This window comes from Heterocephalus glaber, unplaced genomic scaffold (assembly GCF_053883595.1).
Source record: "Heterocephalus glaber isolate CG9 unplaced genomic scaffold, H.glaber_assembly_v1.0 deba00001472, whole genome shotgun sequence".
Lineage (NCBI taxonomy): Eukaryota > Metazoa > Chordata > Mammalia > Rodentia > Bathyergidae > Heterocephalus > Heterocephalus glaber.
The window spans coordinates 27,281,505-27,302,679 of record NW_028258315.1 but is presented as its reverse complement, the minus strand read 5'-3'; the positions used below and the strand labels follow the sequence as shown (position 1 = coordinate 27,302,679).

The 21,175-nt window shown below is 47.0% G+C and overlaps 1 protein-coding gene across 4 annotated transcripts in view; it reads right to left on the bottom strand.

The window, feature by feature from the left end:
• The window catches only part of Disc1 (DISC1 scaffold protein), a 340,459-nt gene that overhangs the window by 232,467 nt on the left and 86,817 nt on the right, over positions 1 to 21,175 (bottom strand). For all 4 annotated transcript variants that reach the window (XM_087181893.1, XM_087181896.1, XM_087181894.1 and 1 more), the window contains exons 5-6: positions 16,927 to 17,047; positions 13,182 to 13,417 (exon numbers count right to left, since the gene is read on the bottom strand). In XM_087181893.1, the coding sequence (XP_087038019.1) occupies positions 13,182 to 13,417; positions 16,927 to 17,047 (357 nt within the window). The remainder of the gene's footprint in view (positions 1 to 13,181; positions 13,418 to 16,926; positions 17,048 to 21,175) is intronic.

The window sequence follows — 21,175 nt, the reverse complement described above, 5'->3', positions numbered from 1 at the left end:
TGGGAGGCTGCGGCAGGATGACAGCAAGTTGGAGCCCAGCTTGAGCAACCTGTCTCAAAAGGCAAGGGGTGGGGGAGCCCTGGGTTCAATCCCCATATACACACACACACACACACACACACACACACACACACACACACACACACAAGCCAGTGATAGTCTGGGTAGAGACAGATTGGTCTTTGGCAATAATTAGAAAGAAAAATGGAATTTAAGTCAACCTCAATGACTAATATAGATAAGCCAAGACTTGGTCAAGGGCCAGAGGAGGCATTTCTGCATTCCAGCCATCTTGGCTGAGTGAGTCCGTGAGAAGCAGCTGTAAGATGAGCAATCTAGCCAAGGACAGAAGGCCAAGGAGCGCCTCGCCTGCCAGGCCACGGCACCTGCCCTTCGGAATGTGCTGCGCCCTCAGGGCTCTCCTGCTGGCCTCCTCTCCTAGCCTTCCTCCTCTGTTCCTTTCACCCCAGCCACAAGGGCCCCTTGACCACTCCTCAGATCTGCCACAGTTGGCACAGGCCCCTTAGCCCCAGTGCTGCACCCCAGGACTCCTCCGCATTCAGGTCCTTGCTCACCTATGATCCTCTGATCCAGGCTGGTCTAAGGGTTCCATCGACATCCGCCTGTCTCATCCTCCCATCTATCTCCCTCATCACGTCCATTACCTACTAACCTCCTCGACAGTTTGCTTATCTGCGATTTCGGCTTCTCTCACTGGAAAGCAAGCTGCAAGGTAGGGCAGGGACCCTCACTGGAGAAGTCTAGGCCCAGCCTGGGGATCTAGTGAGCATTTGCTTAAAGGATGATGCTCCTTTCTTGTCCTCTTTCTAAGAGACAGGCGAGGTGTGCTGGGAGCACCCTCACCTCTCTCCTGGGCAACTCAACCAGCAAGATGATGAGCAGCATTAGTTATTCCCATCTCCTACCACTGCCCCAATGGGATGACAGTAAAGGCTACAACAGCTCCCAATCCCACAGCTTGGCTAGAGCTTTGCATGAAAGAGGGAGAAGAGGTTAAGAACTTGGAGTCAACTCTAAGACCTCCTGCCCTCTATCTGAGTTGGACGGCTCACTAGTCTCATTATCCTTGGTGTATCATCTTTGAATGGTTTCTTTTCGGGGACTGTTTTACAGCTTGAACTGTGTCCCCCCACAAACTCACATGCTGAAGTCCTAATCCCTCATACCTCAGTATGTGACTGTATTAGGAAACAAGTTCATTGCAGATATACTTAGGTGTAGATGACCTCTATCCCAATATGACTCACGTCCTTGTACAAGAGACATTTGGACTCAGACGTGCACAGAAAGATGTGAGAAGACGCAGGGAGACAATAGCCATGTGCAAGGCCAGAGCAGAGGCCTGGCCCAGGCTCCTCAGAAGGACCTGACCTGCCAACATTTGATACTTGGACTTTTGGCCACAACAAATATCTGTGTTTAAGCCAGTCTCCGGTACCATTTTATAGCAAACTAATGCAGACTGGCATGGGAAGGAGGAGATGTGGAGGGCTGCTTATTCTTGCCCCTTGGAATAGTCACAGCTGCAAGGCTGGAAATAAGACCTAGGCCTCAGCAAAGTACAGCTAGAGGTCTCAGCCTGGAGCCAGTGCCCAAGCAATGAGGTCCCTAAAGCCTGAGGATGTTCTATAGAGCTCAGGGGGCTGTGCTCCCTCAAGAGCCCACAGCTGTCCTCAGCATCATTTGGTGAAGGAATCCCACCCCCAGTCAAAAGGCGGCCAACAGCTCTCTGCTGCTCTTCTCCTGAAGCTGTCACTCAGGGATGCATATCTCTGGAGCCTGTGGGAAGCCTGAATCCAGACCTTCCTAACAATACTCCAACACCCTTAGACCAAGCCGCAGCACTTCTTCCCTGGCCCTGCTTCATCACAGCAACCATCCCTGGCCCTTCCTTTCCTTGCAAAGTATCCACAGGCATTAATGGACATGCCACCAGGTCTAAGAGCAGCAGAGCCAGGAGCTGCATCCCACCCAGGGCCTCCTCTGGGCACTGCTCCTCCAGGAAAACCTCCAGGCAGTAAGGCTGAGATAGGCTGCTCTGCGGGCACTGCTATCACTTGGACATGAGGGCTGCATCCACACGTGGGACCCATTAAGTGCGGGACAAATGCAAGAGTGGGAAGGCAAGGTGGTGGTTTTATCTGTCCTCCTCCTGGGGACACAATGTCGGGCAAGCTGGGTAGACTCTTTCTGTGCATGTTGTAGAGCTCTGCCCCTCACTCTGCTCGCTCATACTTCACCAGCGCCTCTTCCTGCTAATAGCTGCTTAACTGCTAAACTCTTACATTAACATACCTCCAGTGTGTCCTTTCCTTGGTTCAGGCTCAAGTTAAGAAGGGCTTGTGTCTGCCATCTTAACACACGCTCTATGATTTTGGGCAGAGTATCCCCAGAAATGTGTGCACCATCTTTTCTTCTTGAACTATAAACATAAACTGAGCATGGTCAGGAAGCTACCCACTGTGGAGTGTCTTTCTATGTGGAAATGCATAGGCTCCTAAATAGAATAAAATCCCCATGCCTCCATTCCTCAGGGAGAGCACTGTTTTGCAGATAACTCTGATATTCTCATTACTCCCTGTGGACAATAAATCTCTCTCCATTCTTCCATCTTCTGGTTGTGCTTGATGGTTTTACATCTCCCTGAGGGGAACCCATTCCATTGGGTTACAATGCCACCACAAACCAGCCACAACTGCCCTCAGTGCCAGCCAGAGAGGTAAGACTCCGGTCTCAGAGCTGGCCCCAAACCAGGACCTAACTCCACACCTGCCCCAAGATGGGCCTTGAATAACATGGTCTCTTCCTATCTTTACCTGGACCTCCCCTACCAGAGCATGTTAATGACAGACAAGTTCACCACCACCTCACTAACTCCCTGTGAGACGGTGAACAAGCCACTCTCTTCTGGGAGCTACTTTGTCACCCACAGAATGAGGTTTCTGAGAAAGGCTCAGCCCTGCTGTCCAAAGCCTTTTTGCTGTTGTGCCATCCCAAATTCTTTCACTCACCTTATTTTATTTGTAGAATTTAGAGACTCTAATAAACACATGGGTTATATAAGGTTATATAAGGTGCCATACGGCATTAGTGACAGAGGCAAGAATACAGGTAGGTGCCTTTCATCACTCAGAGAGGCATCCAGCTGTCATTCCTCTTCCCGGTGTGTCGAGTCTGCCACCTGCCAGCAGCTGCCTGTCCTTCTGTCCCCATCTGTCCCTGTCCATCTCTGGCCTGTGTTCATGTGGCTAATGCCAAAGCCCCACTTCAGTACAAGCCTATAGGGAGGGAAAGATTGCTTTCCTCTCCATCTTCTCCCTGCCTCTTTCTCCCTTCCCACTCCATGTTTAGCAAGATCAGTTAAAGAATGAGCGGTTGTTACTGAAGCAAATTAGAAATGACAGAAAGGGCAAAATGGTAGCTATCTTAGCATGGCTGCTACTTGGGTATGGAATTGAAAAGAGGAAATCAAACACAGGAATCGGTTGACATTAACAACCTTGCCAATTACTGCTCAGCCCTCTAACCCTCTGTGAGGACAAATGGGTAAGTGACAGTGAAAACTGCTCTAGGAAGTGAGGGTTTATCTAATTGGCCTTTTCCCTCCTTGGACCCTTCTGTCCTCACTGCTGATAATGTCACATGTCACTAGTAGGACACCCGTAGGGCACAGATGACAGAAGTGCCATGAATTCTCTGAACCTGGGGTGATTTTGTCAAGACAGGACAAGGCACATGTACACACCAGGAGCCAGCCATTCCTTATAGCTGTAGGAACTACTTGAGTTGGTTGTCTGTGGCCTGCGCTCCTGGGAACAACAATGTAGCCCAAGGGAGAGGGATATGTGCTAAGGGCAGGTAGGCTGGCACCCCTTCCATCTGCACCTACCAGCCTGGCAAGGAATGTCATCTCTGTCAAGCTAGGTGGCAGGAAGGAGCCAGATAGCATGCTGGATACAGGATATGTCCATCTGTTTTCCCTAGATATTTCATTTTGGGGGATCTTGGGAGGAATGAGGTATAGAAGAACCTTTTAATAAATAATTTAGACAAATACCATATCTGTATGACTGTAAGAAAATATTTTAGAGAAATTTGGCAGAAATAAAGCATATGAATTTTCTACAAGGGTGAAGTAAGTATATTTGATGTTCACTTTCTGGCCCAGGCAAAGGAAATTAAATGAAAGAACCAAAGCAAAATAGGCCAGTAAGTTGCTATGGCTTTTAATCCTCTGATTCTTCCTCTGGACATGGCTCACATTCATGAGCCCCATCCTTACTGACCTTTTCTCTGAACTCCAAACATCTTGCATCCAAACCTCAGGATGCTATACTGTTACTCTGAGTCTTATTAGTGAAATCCAACTTCTACTGATGCAGTATATTGGCCAGCCTTCCTGTTACTTGGACAAAATAGCTAATATCCACAACTTAAAGGAAGAGAGGTTTATTTGGCTCATAGTTTCAGAGAGTTCAGTCCATGGCAGGCTGGTTTCAAGACAGAAACATCATGGTGGAAGGCTATGGCAGAGGAAAGCTGCTCAACTCATGACATCTAGGCAGCAGAGTGAAGAGGAAGAGTCAGGAAGGGGACAGAGACCAAACATACAAGATCAGGTCTAGAAATGTGCTTCACTAATCTTCAAGGTGTCTCTCAAGCCACCCAAGTTGGAAATCAAGATTAAGCATCACAGCAGCAAACTGACAATGAGGTTCCATAGTTTAAAACACCATAAACTCTTCTTAGTAAAACACAGCTACATGATTCACGCAAATACTCCTCAAAGGAATATCAAAGACGGAGAGAGTGTGCATATGCATGGATTCTAATCTCCTCTAGAGAGAGTTTTCCTGTGCTATGAGTGCAGGTATGAAGATAGAGGGCAAAGGAGCCCTAACACTGAACTTGCTGGCACTTCCTAACTCCCCAAATGTGCTGATGTAAGGAAAAGTGCACACACACACCTGTGCCACCTCATGCCCACCCCCATTTCCACTGGAAATTGCCTGGCATTAAGTCTGGTTCCATCAAAATCACAGCTTTATTTCCAACTGATTTAACTTGGTATTTGGCTTTTCCAAATACTGCAGTGTTAATTTAATCAAATCTTTCTCAGTGCCTTTCGAACAATCTTCTTCAAACTGAAACCGTAATGTTAGTGCCAAAATCATTTGGACTCCCAGACATTTGGGTGGTAAGAGATTTCAACTGCTTAATAAAGAAAAAAAATAAGAGCAGGAGTCAAAAAACATGATCAGCCTTATGTTCAGGTCATAATTACTTTTCTTCCTCTTCCACCCAAAGTGTTTAATGATGCTTTTCTTAACACATAAAAAGGAAATTATTAGGCCAAGGATTTAGTTCAGTGATTCCAGCACCTTCCTCGAAAGCACAAGGTCCCAAGTTTGATCCCTGGTACCAAAAAAAAAAAAAGGAAATTATTATTCAGACTCTAGTAACCAAGTTGGCTCCACATCTTCAACTATTCTCATAATTCACATATGTTTAAATATTTAAACAAGAGTTTAATACTTGGGATCTAGAGCTTTTTTCCTTCACAAAACTTCTGTGAGTGAAATCCTTAAAACACTATAATTAAATCCAACAGGAAAATAATCCTGATCCAAAGGCAACAGTTTAATCTCTGTCCCCTGAATTCTAATTATTTAATAAGTATTGTCTAATTGCTCCCATTTTTTAAAGAAATACCCTCAATTGTTTGCATTTCTATTTAATACTAATTTGTTAACATATTTTATTTCCCCTAAATTTCTACACTTGATTTTACCCAAAAGGCCGAGAGGCGATCTTTCTCTTAAAATTTCTAAGCAGTTATATTTTTCATAACTATGAAGTTTACTGGGAAGATTTTACTTTCTGCTTTGGGCTTTTTCTGCTTTTCTGAATCATTAATTATTTTCAAGGGCAAGCATACACAGAGTTCAAGTTTGTAGAGATGATTTTAACCTTATTACATTTCTCTCAAGTATCTTTCAAAATTATTAACAAAGCAACAGAGCGGTCTGATTCCTGAAACCAGAGAATATTATCAATTTCATTTCCAAAATGTTTCCATGGGTAAACTAAAGATAGATGCACTTTATGGATAAAGAACAAAAAATGAACCATAGATGAACAAAATGAATGAATAGTAGGGGGGAAAAGCCCATTGACTAAACAAGTAACTAAATAAGGAATTCAATTACCAGTATCAGTATGAGTCAAAGAGAAAGCTAGGAAATGTGCCAAGTAGGAAGACAAAGAGGAAAGATAGTGGTGGTGAAAATGAATCCTTAACCAGCACGAGGCCTGCCCATGAGATGCGGGGCACCCCTACAAGCATCTGACTGCTCTGTCAGTCTAGGAGCCCAGCAGTTGGCAAAGAGCAAACGAATCTGCTTCAGCAGCTTGGTGAAGATGAGCTCTTGACTGATTAAATTCCCAGCAAGCAATGAGCTGGCATTTCCAAGCTGGGATAGTCCCAGCAGCCAGTAGAGAAGGGTCTGTCTGAGCACAACTGAATTCCTTCTGCTGGAAGATCCTTAAAGCTCAGCAGAATAGAACTCTAGTAGCATAGGAAATAATATCAAGAATCAACAAATGGGATTATTTCAGATTTTAAAACTTCTGCATGGCAAAAGAAATTATCAAGATATTGAAAAATCTACAGAGTGAGAAAAATTTTTTTCCAGCTACTCTTCTGATAAGACGGTGAATGGTTAGAATATATAAAGAATGCAAAAATTAACCCCCGAAAATCAAGTCACCCCAACAAAAAATGGGCACATGAACTGAGTAGACACTTTTCAACTGAAGAACAGGGAAGTACAGGGAAGAAAAGTGGCACCATCTTTAGCTTATAGAAATGCAAACCGAAATAACCCTGAGGTTCTATCCAGTCAGAATGGCTTTTATGAAGAACACAAAAAACAACAAATAGTGAGGATGTGGGAGAAAAGGAATTAATTCTTCTAACATCATTGGTGAAAATGTAACCAAGTACAACCACTGCGGAAATCGGTATGGAGATTTCTCAAAAAGCTAAAAATAGAAATTCCATTTGACCCAGCTATACCTCTCCTGGGTATATTTCCAAAAGAGTTAAAGACATCATACTGGCATTGTGGCCTTGGTGGCCATATCTCTGTGGATGGAAGCGATCAACGAATACTCCATGGTTGTACGGGAATATCACAATGAATCCCATTAAGGTGTACAATTCATGTGCAATAATAATTATTAAAAACAGATGTGTTGTAAGCAATAGGGATATTAAAATTAGTGTGTGATTATTGTTATTAATCTAAGAGGTACGGGCAGGATAGGCATGGGAGCTGGGAGAGTGCAGAGGGTCCCACACTGAGGGGGTCACTGCACACTGCAGCCTGACCCTGAGGGCCTTTGTCTTACATCATTCACATGGGAGTATCTCATGGCATCTGCTTTCTGGGAAAATGAAACCTGCCTCACAAATGCCTGGGAAAAGAAAAGCATCTGCAAAAGAAACTAAGGAAGGAAAGAGAAAAGAAAGAGACAAGAGAAAAAAAGAAAGAAAAGAAAAATCAGAATTTCCTCCAACAGCGGTTGGGGTGGTGTGAGTTCTCCTCTTCTTCCAGGTGCCTTTGAAAGCTCTCAGGCCTCGGAAGCCATGTGTTTGACAAACCACTTAGGGGGACAGCAGAGGTAGAGAGGAAAGGAGGACCCAGCCCAGCATGGATGTTCGACAACCCCAACCACCAGGCCTAGAGAAGCAGCCCAAGCCCCTCCATGGGCTGCTGTGCTCCCTGCAACCTCTGCATCACCCCTCTTGGCAGGCATCGCCTCACACCATTCCCACACACTTTAACAGCACAGCACCTCATGCACGCAGGTATCCCCACAGCTGCAGCCTCCTTTGGGCCTCTCTTGCTAGGCTTTCCAGATCCAGTGTGTACTTGAAATTCAGGCCTTGCTGTCTAGCTGTGCCCTGACTCTAATAAGATCTCTGAGGGAAAAGTGGGACATTGATTTTCCTTCCAGTCAATTGTGAGCTGCTGAATTCTATCATTTCCAGTCTCACTTTGAGCTGAGGCCTGTGTCCTGGGGACACCTGCAGTGCCTATATTGTCCATCCCATCGTCAGGGAGCCCGTATAGTGTGGCTAATGAGGTGGGCACACCGTGCCTGGCCCCCTTGTCTAGGCCCTGCTTGCCCAGCCATCAGCCAGGCTCCCAGACTCCCCACCTCTTGGTAACCAGGGACGGAGGTTATTTCACAGTTTGTGCCAACGGTCTGTAAAAAGACAGGACATGCATCTTCCAAATGCACAGCCAGAGAGCACTCATCCATCAGCTGCCAGGACACATTTCACATGAAGCATGAGATGTCCCAGGAGCTGAGGAACAAGGAACACAACCACAAACTAATACAAGCCAGCCAGGCATGATCAAAGACCATCAAAAAGCACCCTCTGCAGCTCCACATCCCCACCCTACTGTGATTGCTGCAATTATTCCTGCCTCCCTTTACAGGGAACCACATGCATGCTAGACAAGGTCACAGGTCACCTCCCTGGTGTCTGAGGCATGGAAAACCAAAACAAATCCAGTGGAGGCCAGGCAAACAGCACTTGACAGAGATCACACCCTCAACAGACTCTCCCACCACATGCACAGATGTGGCCCTCGGGAAACCTCAGAAACTGTCAGTTCTTCCCTGTATTTCCTTCATCTCTCTTCCTCCCTTCTCACCCCCACATCCCAGTCCTAGCACCAGGAATGGGAGTCAGCCAGCCTGGGATGGAACAGGAAGGATGCGCCTAATCCAGGAGCACATCAAAGCTCACCAGGTGAAGGCTGCCCTTCTCTGCCCTCCACATTGTCAAGGACTTGCACAAGGAAACAAAGAATTTGTATTAGAACCAAAGGGCTGGAATTCCAGGGATGAGGGAAATCCAACTTGTAAATCCTCTCTTGTAAGTGGCTCCTGTCCTCTTCCACATGATGCTTTGCCATCCTCCTTGCTGTGGAGTTCCTGATCCTCCAGGTGCTTAAAAATTGTTTTCCTTTTGTCTGTGGGAAGAAAACTACTGGCTCTACTCAAGTACAGCCACGCTGTCTCACCTCCTGCTAAGTTACGTGTTCCAAAGTACAGATGGCGGAAGCTGAAACTACCACTTTGGTCTCTATAATCACCCAAAAAGGCATTTGGGGCCCCTCAGTCCCAGCACAGGCCTTTCTACTGCTAACCCTCTTTAAGGTTGGTCAGTGGATGCCCAACAACCCTGGTCAGAAATGGCAGCCTCAGGGATGGGGGTGTGGGTCAGTGGTAGAACATCTGCCTAGCAAGTATGAGGCCCTGGGTTCAGCCCCCAGCACCAAAAGAGGAAAAAAATTCTTGCCCCAGGTGACTTCACATCTCCCCCATTGTCACACTCAGAATGCAAGTGTTCTCAGGACTTTCTCTTGAAGCTTACGTGTGGTTCATCCGAGGAAAGAACATCTTCCCATGCACGAGGCCAGGTTGAGGAAATCAGAAGCAGCTCCTGTCCAGACAGCACCCAGAGTTTGCAGCTAGACTCAAAATCTCTTTGGATGGGGATGGTGGCAGTCACAAAACAGTTTCCCCAGGTTTTTGTAGCAACACTGATCTCTGAAACCTGTCTTCTTAAAACATTCTAAGATTTCCCTACCTCACAATTTGTCTGGATCTCTCCCCTGGCTTCAGGAAAAACTATGCTTATCTGACTGGGGCCCCTAGAGGACATACCCCTAAAAGGGCAGTGCCTAAAAGATAGCCAACACTTCATAGCAAAAGTTGAGCTAGGGCTGGGGATTTAGCTCAGTGCCTCGCAAGCACAAGGTCCCGAGTTCAATCCCTGGTACCAAAAAAAAAAAAAATCGAGCTAACCCAGTGGCACCATGCCTGCCTCACAAGTGCAAAGTCCTGAGTTCCAACCCTGGTACTGGGAAAAAAAAAAAGTTGAGCTAACAAAATTATGGATGATTAGTTAAAAATCATCTCTCCATAGACTCCACGCTGGCTTTTTTCAAACACTCCACTTCAGTGAACTCACACTGCAGCCCCTTACGGAAAACCTGTGTCTTCTTGCTCAAAGGGAAAGCTATGCTAGTCAGCTTTCCTGTTGTGGTGCCAAAATACCTGGAAAAAACATCTTAAAGAAGAGAAGATCCATTTTGGCCCACGGTTTCAGAGGTTTCACTCCCTGGCCACTTGGCTCCATTGTTTCTGGGAGGCAGAACATCGGGCTGGAAGGACTTGGTGGAGCAAGCTGCTCATCTCATAGCAGCCAGGAAACACAGAGAAAGAGGAGAAGGGGCCGGGGACAAAAGACACCCTTCAAAGTTCCACCTCGAGTGACCAATTTTGTGTGTTAGCTTTTCATTGCTGTGACAAATACCTGAGAAAAACAATTTAAAGAGGAAAAGGTTTCTTGTGGCTCAGGTTTTTCAGAGGTCCAGGTCAGTGGCCAGCTGATTCCATTGCTTGTAGCTCTGTAATGAGGCCCAAACATCATAGCAGAAGGGTATGACAGAGGAAAGCTACTCACCTCATGGCATCTGGGAAGCAGAAAGAGAACAAGAGAGCCAGAGACCAAGGGGCTGGCAATAGATACACTTTCAGAGTCACGTCCCAGTAACCCACTTCCTTCAACTGGGCCCCACCTCCTGATAGCCCACTTAGCTCAGAACTCATGCATGGATCTATCTATTGATGAGGTCAGCACCCTGATGAGCCAATCACTTCTCTAGGCCCCACCTCTGAATGCTGATGCATTGGCACGGAGCCTTCAACATATGAGCCTCTTAGGGCACATTGCAGATTCAAACCATTACAAAAGCCCACATATTGAGGACAGGTTTCCAGCTGATGCTTTTGGCAGGGAGTAGTCTGATGCCTCACTTTTCAGGGTGACAGAGGAAGGAGAGGAGTCAACACATGCAAATACATAAGCTAAACCACCTCCACCAGAAGGGCCTCCCTGTTCCTCAAAGTGAATGAGGCTGGAGCCACAGATCACCTCCTGAGGACCAGTGCAGGTCATGTGGGTGTCATAAGACTGTCACTCGACACCTGCAAGAAAAAACTATCCCAGTAATGGCACTCTGCTTACCATGGGCATCTCATGCTAGAAGCACTTATCCCATTATGTCATTCAATTTTCCATGTTTCTTTGTGTCACTGAACCACTCTGAGGGAGTCCTTCCTGCCCTAGCCCCCAGGACAACTCTTTGTTTCAATTTTCCTAAAATTTCCTACTGTGCAAAGCCCTCGAGGTTTTCTAGAACCATAGAGACACCAGTTTTCTTCTGCTCACACCAGCACAATAGGTGAGAGCAGATTACTGGATGACTTATGCAACCTCAGTGGAAACATCTGCATTTGGAGTAATGGGCTCCCCTACAACCACAGACAGCACTGTACCACGCTCAAATCACCCTCACACCCAGAGCTGATGGTCTCCTCAGAGAACGCCGAGACAGTGCTGCACCGTGCTATCATGGTGAGGATTAAAATACAAGCTACAAAAAAAAAAAATGCAAGCTACAATGCATGAGTAGAAGCATCAACTAGAAATCCTATGATCCAGGCTCTGGACCCAGGTCTACCAGCCTACCACACCACGGAATTCCTTGTTTCTGTTTATGAAAGAGCATTTGGAGGGGAGGCACCTTCCTTGGCTCTCTAGCAGGAATCATTTACTGGTGCTAACCAAAGTTCACCCTAATATATATAAGAGGTTCTCTCATTGCTGCATCAGCAGGAATCTTCTTGAGCTTTTCTCTTCTCCTGTGCAGTGAAAAAGGCCAGAGCAGCCTGCCCCACACCTGGCCACACTGTGAGCATGCTGTGAAGGCCCCAGCAGAGCCCACATCAGCGGCACTGCGCTGAAATCTAGACACAATCCAGATCTCTTCCCCTTCCTCGTGGCTGGAGCCGGGGGTGAGCTCCATGTGGGGAAATATAAAGGACAGAAAAGGAATGGGAGGGATCCTGAGTGACTCCCTGGAGCAGCTTGTGTGGCCTGCTGCTAGAGTCACATGTAGAAGACAAGGGTCACTCCCTGAACACTCTGTGACAGTGTAGACAGGCAGCTGTAAGGCCTTCAGGAGCGGAAAGTCCATAATAAAAAAGAGCCTTCAGGAAGCAGGATGCAGTGCACAGTACATCCAGGCCCTGCAGTGAGAGCGGCTAGTTACTCTGCTCATCCTGCAGACACCCCTAAACCAGGTGTCAGCACCATCCCTCCCTCAAGTCAGCCAAGGAGTGGGTGAGTGGGGGTCCCTCCACACCAACACAGGCTGAGAGCCTCGGGGAGTTTCTCAACACAGGGGCCAAACACAGCGCTGAGCCCTGTGCTTGGGTGGCACCCATGGTACCCGCCATCTTAACTACCTGTCTGCAATCTGCCCAGGTACTACTCACCTCTCCGTCCAACACGTGTGTCTTCTACCTGTCCCTCTCCAACATCTGAGCACAATTCCCTAAAGGGCAGGAGACAGCTAAGTGCCTTAGGGATCCTCCCCAACACTACCAAGCCCAAGGACGACCCTATTCTCCACAGAATAGACAGGAAGCCAGGCTTCAGAATTAATGAACAAAAGTTCAAGTATCTATTTTCACTATTGAGACTTTGGGGAAATTATTAACTTAAATTTTTTTTCCTTGGGCCAGGAATTTAGCTCAGTGGTTCCGTCACCTGCCTGGAAAGTGCAAGGACCCGAGTTCGCTCCCTGGTACCAAAGAAAAACAAATTTCTTCCTTATCTGTAAACTGGTCATGATAATAGATGGATGCAACTTGTAGAGTAAAGCTTAGCACAGTGCCTGACACAGAGGAAGCACCCAATAAATGCCCACTGCCTGTCCCAGCCCATTCTTCCAGACAGAAACCCAGGCAGTCTAGAAATGGAGAGGCTGCCTATAGGAATGGAAAGGAGAGCTGGCGTTGGGCAGGTTGGGTGAGCAGGATGGAAAATAACCTCCCCCGCTCAGTACTGCCCTGCACAGTAAAGAATATTCCCACCAAAACACCAACAGAGCTTCCACTGGAAAACACAGACTACTTGGAAAATATTTGCAGACAAGGGAAAGCAGTCATTCCAACAACAAACAGGTCAGAGTGGCGAGTGATCATAATCAGGAAATCACCAATACCTCCTAATGGTTTCAGGTTGCTCCAAGTGGAAGGGAATCTGGCTGGCAGAGGCCAGCGTGTCCCTCAGGGCCTCGTGGACCTCCTGCAGATGCTCCCGGGACAGCTGGACCAGCAGTGTCACCAGGCCACAGCCTTGCCACTGAAGTTCTCTCTCTTGCTCCTCTATCTCCCTCCTCAGCTGCTGATCTTTTGCCTCCAGCGCAGACATCCTTTCCTGGAGAGCTTCCACTTCTTTCTGCAGAGAATGGGAAGAGATATGAACAAACCTTCCCCAGCAACCTGCCCTGGTGATCACAGCTGTTAGGAGAGGGGCCGTATGCACCAGGCTGTGCAGGTCCCTGCGAGGCAGGCAGGTTTCTGGGAGTTTGCTGAACTGGAAAACTCATCCCAGCTTTTTAATTCTGATGAGTTGGCAGAAGGAAAAATATTCCTTTCCAAGCATTAAATAACTATGGAGGGTCAGCCAAAGAGTGGACTGGGAAAAACCAGCAAATAACAAATAACTGGCTGCGCTACAGATGGACCACAAGGACACAGTGTGGCAGTATATATGGGGCTCTGAGAGTCACGTCACAGACCAAGGCGAGACACGGCTGGTCTGTCCCCAAGCTCAAGAATTTAGAGTATAGAGAAAGATTGAAATCCTGGCTTCTTGGATCTACAGGATGGAGAGAACAGTGAGATGCTACATGGTATCCTGGTGCTGGACGTTCATAAAAATATTAAAGGAATTTAATGTCTACTGACATAGCAAACCAAAATCTAAATCACCCACACCTATCATCCAATCTTGAGATCAATGAATAAAACAAGCAGCAGGCAACTGGAAACCAGCGTGTGCACAGTGCTTGGGTAGATAATCATCTCACTGCTGAGAGGACTCGGAATTAAAAGCCAGACTCTGTTAATGAACTTGCCCCCGCCCCGTGTTCCGTTATTGTTCCTGGTTGATAAGAGCCCACGGCCCTGATCCTGCATTTCCCACATACTTGCACATGTTTTCTTCACCCCAAGGTCTCAATTCCTTACGGCAAGTCCCTCCTGCACTTACGTCTGCTGCAGAGACGTGAGAGGGAAGATGAGGCACTAAAGATCTACTGCTGGGACACCCTAAAGAAAACAATCCCATGGTTTCCACAGGGCCTCAGTCACAGCACAGCTGACAAGGTCCCTCAACCACCTCCCAGCTCCCACCTTTGGATCCTAACCCTCCCTTCTTTCCTTCCTCCTTTCCTTGCTTTTCCCCTTCCTTCTTTCTCTTCTTTCTCCCTTCCTTCCTATCTCTTTCCTTTTTTTGTTCTCTCTCAGGTTTTCTACACTGAACTAAAATGCACATGACATAAAACATACCATCTTAACCACTCTTAAACGTGCAGATCAGTGGCATTTAGTCTCCTTGTTGTGCCACTATCACAGTGATCCATCCACAGAACTCTCATCATCTTCCCCAACTGGAACCCTGCACCTATCAGACACCACCCCTTCCCTGTCCTGAGCCCACTGTCCTACTTTGTATCTCTGTGAAGCTGGCTCTGGGGACCTCACGGAAGTGGAAACACAGTATTTGTGAAAGACTTATTTTGCATCATCTCCTCAAGGGTCAGCCACATTGTAGCTGTAGCCTGCATCAGAATGTCCCTCCTTTCTAAGGCTGAGTAATATAACTCTGAATCCAGCCTCATACCACAGTTTAGTTATCCATCCACTGATGCTGCTTGGGTCAGTACCACCTTTTGGTTATCATGAGCAATGCTGTTGTGGCCATAGGTGTACAGATAACTCTTCACGGCCAGATTTCAATTTTTCACATCTATCCCCAAAGTGCAACTGCTGGATCACATGGTGATCCTACTTTTAATTTCTTGAGGAAGCCACAAACTATTCTCCATAGTGGTCCTATAACTTACTCAAACATAGCGGTCAAAGTGATTCTTTAAAGTGTGGTTAGGCCAGGTGCGATGGTGCATATCTGTAATCACAGCACTCTGGGAAGCTGAGGCAGGAGGGCTGAAAGTTCAAGTACAGCCTGGGCAACATAATAATAATGAGGCCCTGTCTCAAAATTGTTTTAAAAAATTCTTTTTTGAGACAGGATCTTGCTATGTAGTCCAGGCTGGCCTTGAACTCACTATGTAGCCCAGGCTGGCCTCAAACTCAAGGCAATCCTCCTGCCTCAGCCTCCTGAGTGCTAGGATTACAGCCGTGCACTACCACATCAAGCTAAAAAAAAATTGCTCTTAAACAGGTGGGGATGTAGCTCGGTGCAAAGGCCCTGGGTTCAATCCTCAGTACTGCAAACAATAAAAATAAAGTGTGGTCAGATCATGTCATTTCATGCTTAAAAGCCTCACTGTCTCCCCATTACAGCCAGGGAAAAGCCTGGGCCCTTTATCTCTATCCTCTTCCCCCTCCTTTCTGCATATGCACTGCTCCCACTGCCTCAGCCCTCTATGGCCTTCCGAACCCACAGCACTATGCCAACCTCCAGCCTGCACATGGCTGTCCCCTACCCAGCTGCTCCCCTGCCCAGCTGCTCAAGATGTGTGCAAGGCCTGCCCTCTGCTCAGTTCTGCTCTTCACCCATCTCCCTGGCCTCCACAATGAGGCTCTTACCACCTCCAACCCACCAGTCCTCTGACTCAGGGTCTTAGAATATTTGCCATCTGTCTCCCGACTGCCACCCCGGGAATGCTCCATGGAGATAATGACCATTCAAATGGCATCTGGCCCACTTGAAACCGCAAGAATACCTATGGGATGGACAAGGATTCAAGCACCTTTCCCTAGAGTGCCGCTAGCACTGAGCTATAGCACAGAGTGCTTCTAGCTCTAAGCACCAGCACCCAGCAATGCACACAGTACTTCTAGCACTGAGTACCAGCACTGAAATTTTTTGTACTCTGACATTCTCAGGAGTTGAGGTGAATGTTGTCAAAAACCCAAAGCCAGATTCCACACCGCCTGCTGTCCACACTGTACAATACTCGCTGCAGACCTGAGTGTTCAGTTTGTCTGGGGATATTCCCAGATTGTGGTGATTCTTGCCTCCCTTCACCAGCTTACTACTATAGCCACTTGAGTGGGGAAAGGAGCTGGTGAGAATGCTCTGAGTGGGTGCACAGTTTATCCAAGCTCATCAGCTACTTAGAGCCTGCACCATGCTTTGGACTCGGGTGGTGAGGACCTTGCTCTCCCCTGAAGCTGCTACCACTGACCAGCATTCCTCAGTGTCCCCCCTCCCGCCCCATTCTTGCATCAGCTCAAGCTGCAGGGACCCCACTCCACCCTCAGCTGCCCTGGCCCCTTCCAGGCTCCTGACTGGCTTCTGGCTTTACCTTGGTGCTGTACCCAGATTCCAACCCCAGATGACTCTATGGCAATTGTCAGCGCTGCTTGGGCCATACTCAGCCTTCCACTCAGCCCTCCACTCATTCCAGGTGCACCCATTCTGCCCATGCAGACTTGTGACTTTGCCTGTGGAAGTGCAGCCCGCAGTCTGCCATGCCAGGAATTCCCGCAAAGCATTCCCAAGGCACAGAGCTTGTCTCTGCCTTCCAAGGGAAGCTTCCAAAGGTCAAATGATGGCAGATAAGGAGGGTCTGGCCCCCATTTGTGACAAGATTCCTACAAGCTGTCCAGCTACTGCCACCCTCTCCTTTGGCAAAGCACAGATCCACTTTGCCACATTTGGCTTCAGTGAATGAGAAGCCCCAACCCCAACCACGACATTTGTTTCATTCTCACCTGCAGCTGCCGCTTCTCCTGAAGAAGCCAGTCCCGCCTTGCAAGGGCCTCACAAAGGCTGTCCTGGGCGGTGGGCTCTGACTCACTTCCAAGTGGGGCTGGGGCACTGTCACTGCTGGCCCTTAAAGGAACACATACATATCGTGAGGTGAAGGTGAAAACCAGTGCACTATGGAAACCCATAAGGAACATATACATACTGGTACGGGGTGGACAGGCCCATAGAAATTTTCAATCAGAAATTTCACAAAGTGGCCCCCAGTCCTCCTGATCCTCAGGAAGATCACTGGCACAAGATCCTAAAGGACATTTCTATTTTGACTACAGTTTGTTGGGGCTTTTGGTTTTTCCCCAGCCAAATTTCTGCTGTGGGACCTGCACTTTCCCATAAGGCCACATGTGGCTGTTGAGCACATGACACTTGGTGAGCTCAAACTGAAATGAGCTAAATAAGTACAAAATACACATCTGATTTTAAAAACTCCGTATGAAAACAGAAAGTGCAAGATAATGCACTAGTGACATTTTTATGTTCATTATACATTAAGTAATAATATTTTGGAAATACTGGGTTGGATTAAATATGTTATTAGAATTACTATTGCCGGGGGCTGGGGATTTAGCTCAGTGGTTCTGGTGCTTGCCTTGCAAGTTCAAGATCCCAAGTTTGATCCCCAGTACCAAAAAAAAAAAAAAAAAAAAATTAATATTGCCGGGCTGGGGGTTTAGCTCAATGGTTCCATTGCCTGCCTCACAAGCACAAGGTCCTGAGTTTGATCCCCGGTACTTAAAAAAAAAAAATAATATTGCCAACTGTGAAGGTTCACCCCTGTAATCCCAGCACTCTGGGAGGCTGAGACAGGGGTCCAAGTTCAAGCCCAGCCTGGGCAACTAATTTAAAACTTAGCAAGATTCTGTCTCAAAGTAAAAAAATAAAAAAGGGCTGCAGATGTAGCTCTGTGTGAAGGTCCTAGGTTCAATCTCCAGTATACTGCCAAAAAAGTTAATTTTTAATTAATTTCACCTATTTTTTGCTCTTTTTAATGGCACAACTAGATCAACTGAAGTCACATATGAGACTCACATTCTATTGCACAGGACACCCTGTCTTGGGCCACACAACAGAGCAAATCCCAGGGCTGCTCTTGGAGGAGGAGACCCAAGAGAGCCGTGGCTGACTTACAGACACTTGGGCCACAGATCCTCAGAAAGGTGTACTGGAAGACTGCCCAAGGCCACTCGAGACCTGCTTGGCTCCCTCTCCCATTCTTGCAGGAGTCCACACACTTGTTGACACGATGCCGAGGACATGTGGCATAGGACTGACCCTTGTGCTGACCAGCAGCCCTCACCCCAAATCTGGTAGGTGTTTACCACCAAAGCAAGATGAACTCAGCCTAGAGTACTTGGCCTCTACCTCATTGCAGAAGTAACTGGGTAACTCAGAAAGAGTTCTACCCAATCAAGAAGGAAAAGACAAGTACACCAATGAGAAATTCCAGAAGAGAAATGACAAAGGGTTAAAGAAAGTATGTATCATCAAAAATGGTTTTAAATTCAGACCCAAACACCTAGCACATTGGCAAATGTTTTCATAAACCATAATTCTCTGGTGAGAGTAGAGAATGAGACTTAAATTTTACTATAGGTTTGAGTTCTATATCCTCCTCTCAAGGAATACACATAAATAACACAGCTGTACATAAAGATTACCTACAAGGACATTTGCAAACACCCTCTCCATGGGGCCACCCGAGGATAGTACCACACCCCAGGCACAGCTCGAGAGGTGGCAGCAGACTCTGAAACTAGGTCACAAGAGAAACGCGGCAGCCTGAGGGTCACTGTTTACTTTTTTTCTCCAACAGGTTTCATACTAATATGTACAAAATGAATCCAATCCTATACACATAACATGTATATAGAATAAAAAGGGGGAAAATATCCACCAATATACTGTTAGCTCTTCCCTCTGGGTGGTGGGATTACTTCTTATAGGTAATCTTTTCTAAAGGTTCTGTAGTAAGCTTGTATTGTTTTCATAACAATACTTTTCTAAATGTTTTTTTCCACATATACTAAGTAGCTGCACTATTGACTTCAATATTTTAATACAGCCAACCTGTCCCAAGGCTCTCAGACATGTCAGAGTTTTAAATAAACCCATGGGTACCTTAGTCCTCAAGGGCACAGGACCTGTGGCTTCAGGCAGCTTGAAGCACAAACTCATGAGCTGAGAAGGCCACATCAAGCCTCTCCAATTCCCTCACAGCTGCAGCTTGTCTGCCATGTTGAGCTTCCTCCCTCCAAGGCTCATGGAGGGGAAATCAGAAGTTGCAGGGTCTTGCTGCCAGCACATTTCTTGAGTAAGCTGGGCTTGGGTTTGGTTTGTCCCCACCAACGTAAATGTGGTGGTGCCTCTGGACATTGCTAAAGAGCAATTTATGTTTTTCTTCTGGGAGTGAATCATTGCTCTCATGCTCTCATGCTCCCGAGGGTGGGTTGCTATGAAGTGGGCCTGTCCTGTCCTGTCCACTGCTGTCTGTCGCTCATTCCCACTTCTCCTTTGCTTCCCCTCCATACTGTGATGCAATGCAGCCAGGGGTCACCACCCCAGAGTGGCACTGTGCTGTTTGGACTGTTAGACCCAGCGAGAGAGAACCAACCAGAGACCGATATTAAATCCACACAGGAGTTTATTACCGGCCGGGACCCAAGCCGAGCATCGGACTCAAGCCCCGACTGGGGGAGACAAACATGTTTTATACACCTTTGAGGCCAACAGTTTCTAGGCCCCCCTATGGGATAGAACTAGCAAAGCAAGCAAAAGGTACAGAAGCGGAATGTCCTGCTGTTAGAACATTTGTAAAACAATAGTTGATTAATTGTTATTTCTAAAGGGACTTTCTAAGGGGAGGAGGTTTTTAAACTTCCTCCTTCTGAGTTCATCTAAAGGACAGGCAGGTGGGTCAAGCAGCAATATGGAGTCTGTCTTGCTAACGAGGGTCCTTCAGGACCTTCTAGCTGCCGGAATCATGAACCAAATAAGCCTCTTTCTTTATGCATTATGCAGCTCCAGGTACTCTTTTATAGGAAGACAAAAGGGACTGAGACAGTGAGTAACTGATTCTGAGATGTTCTGTGCGAAGTTTGTCTCCTTCCCTTCCTACCCAACCACATATATTCATGTATTCATTCAGAAAAAGAAAAGACATTACCATGTTCACTCTTTTGGTTTGATGTAAAATGTCCCCCTAAAAGCTCAGGTTGTCAGAGGTGGGGCTTTTGGAAGGTGATTGGATCATGGGATCCTATACTCAACAGTGGATTCATCCATTGATGCGCTAATAGCTGAATGTTCGGTTGGTTAGGAGGTGGGCGTGGTGGGAGGAGGCAGGTCATAGGGGTGTGACCTGGGAGGGTATTTTCTCCCTGGCCCCTCCCCTCCCCCTCCCTCTCCCTCTCTCTCCCTCTCTCTCTCTCTGCTTCCTGTTGAACAACTTTCCTCCACCATGCCCATTCACCATGCTGTTTCCACCTTTCAGCCAGAAACCATAGACTGAGCCCTGTGAAACCACAAGTCAAAATGCTGCGGTGTGTACAAGTATTTTGTCCCAACAAAAGAAAGCCAATTAATATACCCACTTACTATGTGCTAAGAATTGTGCTCGCTGTTGAGGGACACAATGGTAAACAGCTTGGTTCCTTTGTGAGCAGGGACACATATATCACCAGAAAATTACCCAGCATGGGGACATGTTCCATGCAAGGAACAAACCCAAGACCGTACAGTTAAGGAAACTTCTGCTCCAGCCTTAACACGGTGCTCAGAAAACAGCTGAGCCTTCAACCCTGTGTAAGGCAGCTGCCCTGATACCTTCAGAAACAATACTAGCAGACATGTTACCTCCAATTCTGGCAGCCTGAAAACAGCAACTACAGAGAATGGGAAGTTACTTTTCTGATGCAAATTCAGATTTCCTGGTGTGACCATTAATCATGATATGTCAACTTGACTGGGATAGGAAATGCCTAGCAGATCAGTAAAGCACACTTCTGTGTGTGTCTGAGGGGTGTTTCCAGTGATGACTGCCCTGTAAGCCAGCAAATTTAGTGGGGAGAGATCACCCCAGTTGTGGGTAGGTGGTGCCATCCAATAGGCTCATAGTCTCGATGGAATAAAAGGGAAGAAGAAGTTGTCGGATTTTTGAGGAGCTCCAGTCTGCTTGAGCAGGTGTGCCCTTTGCTG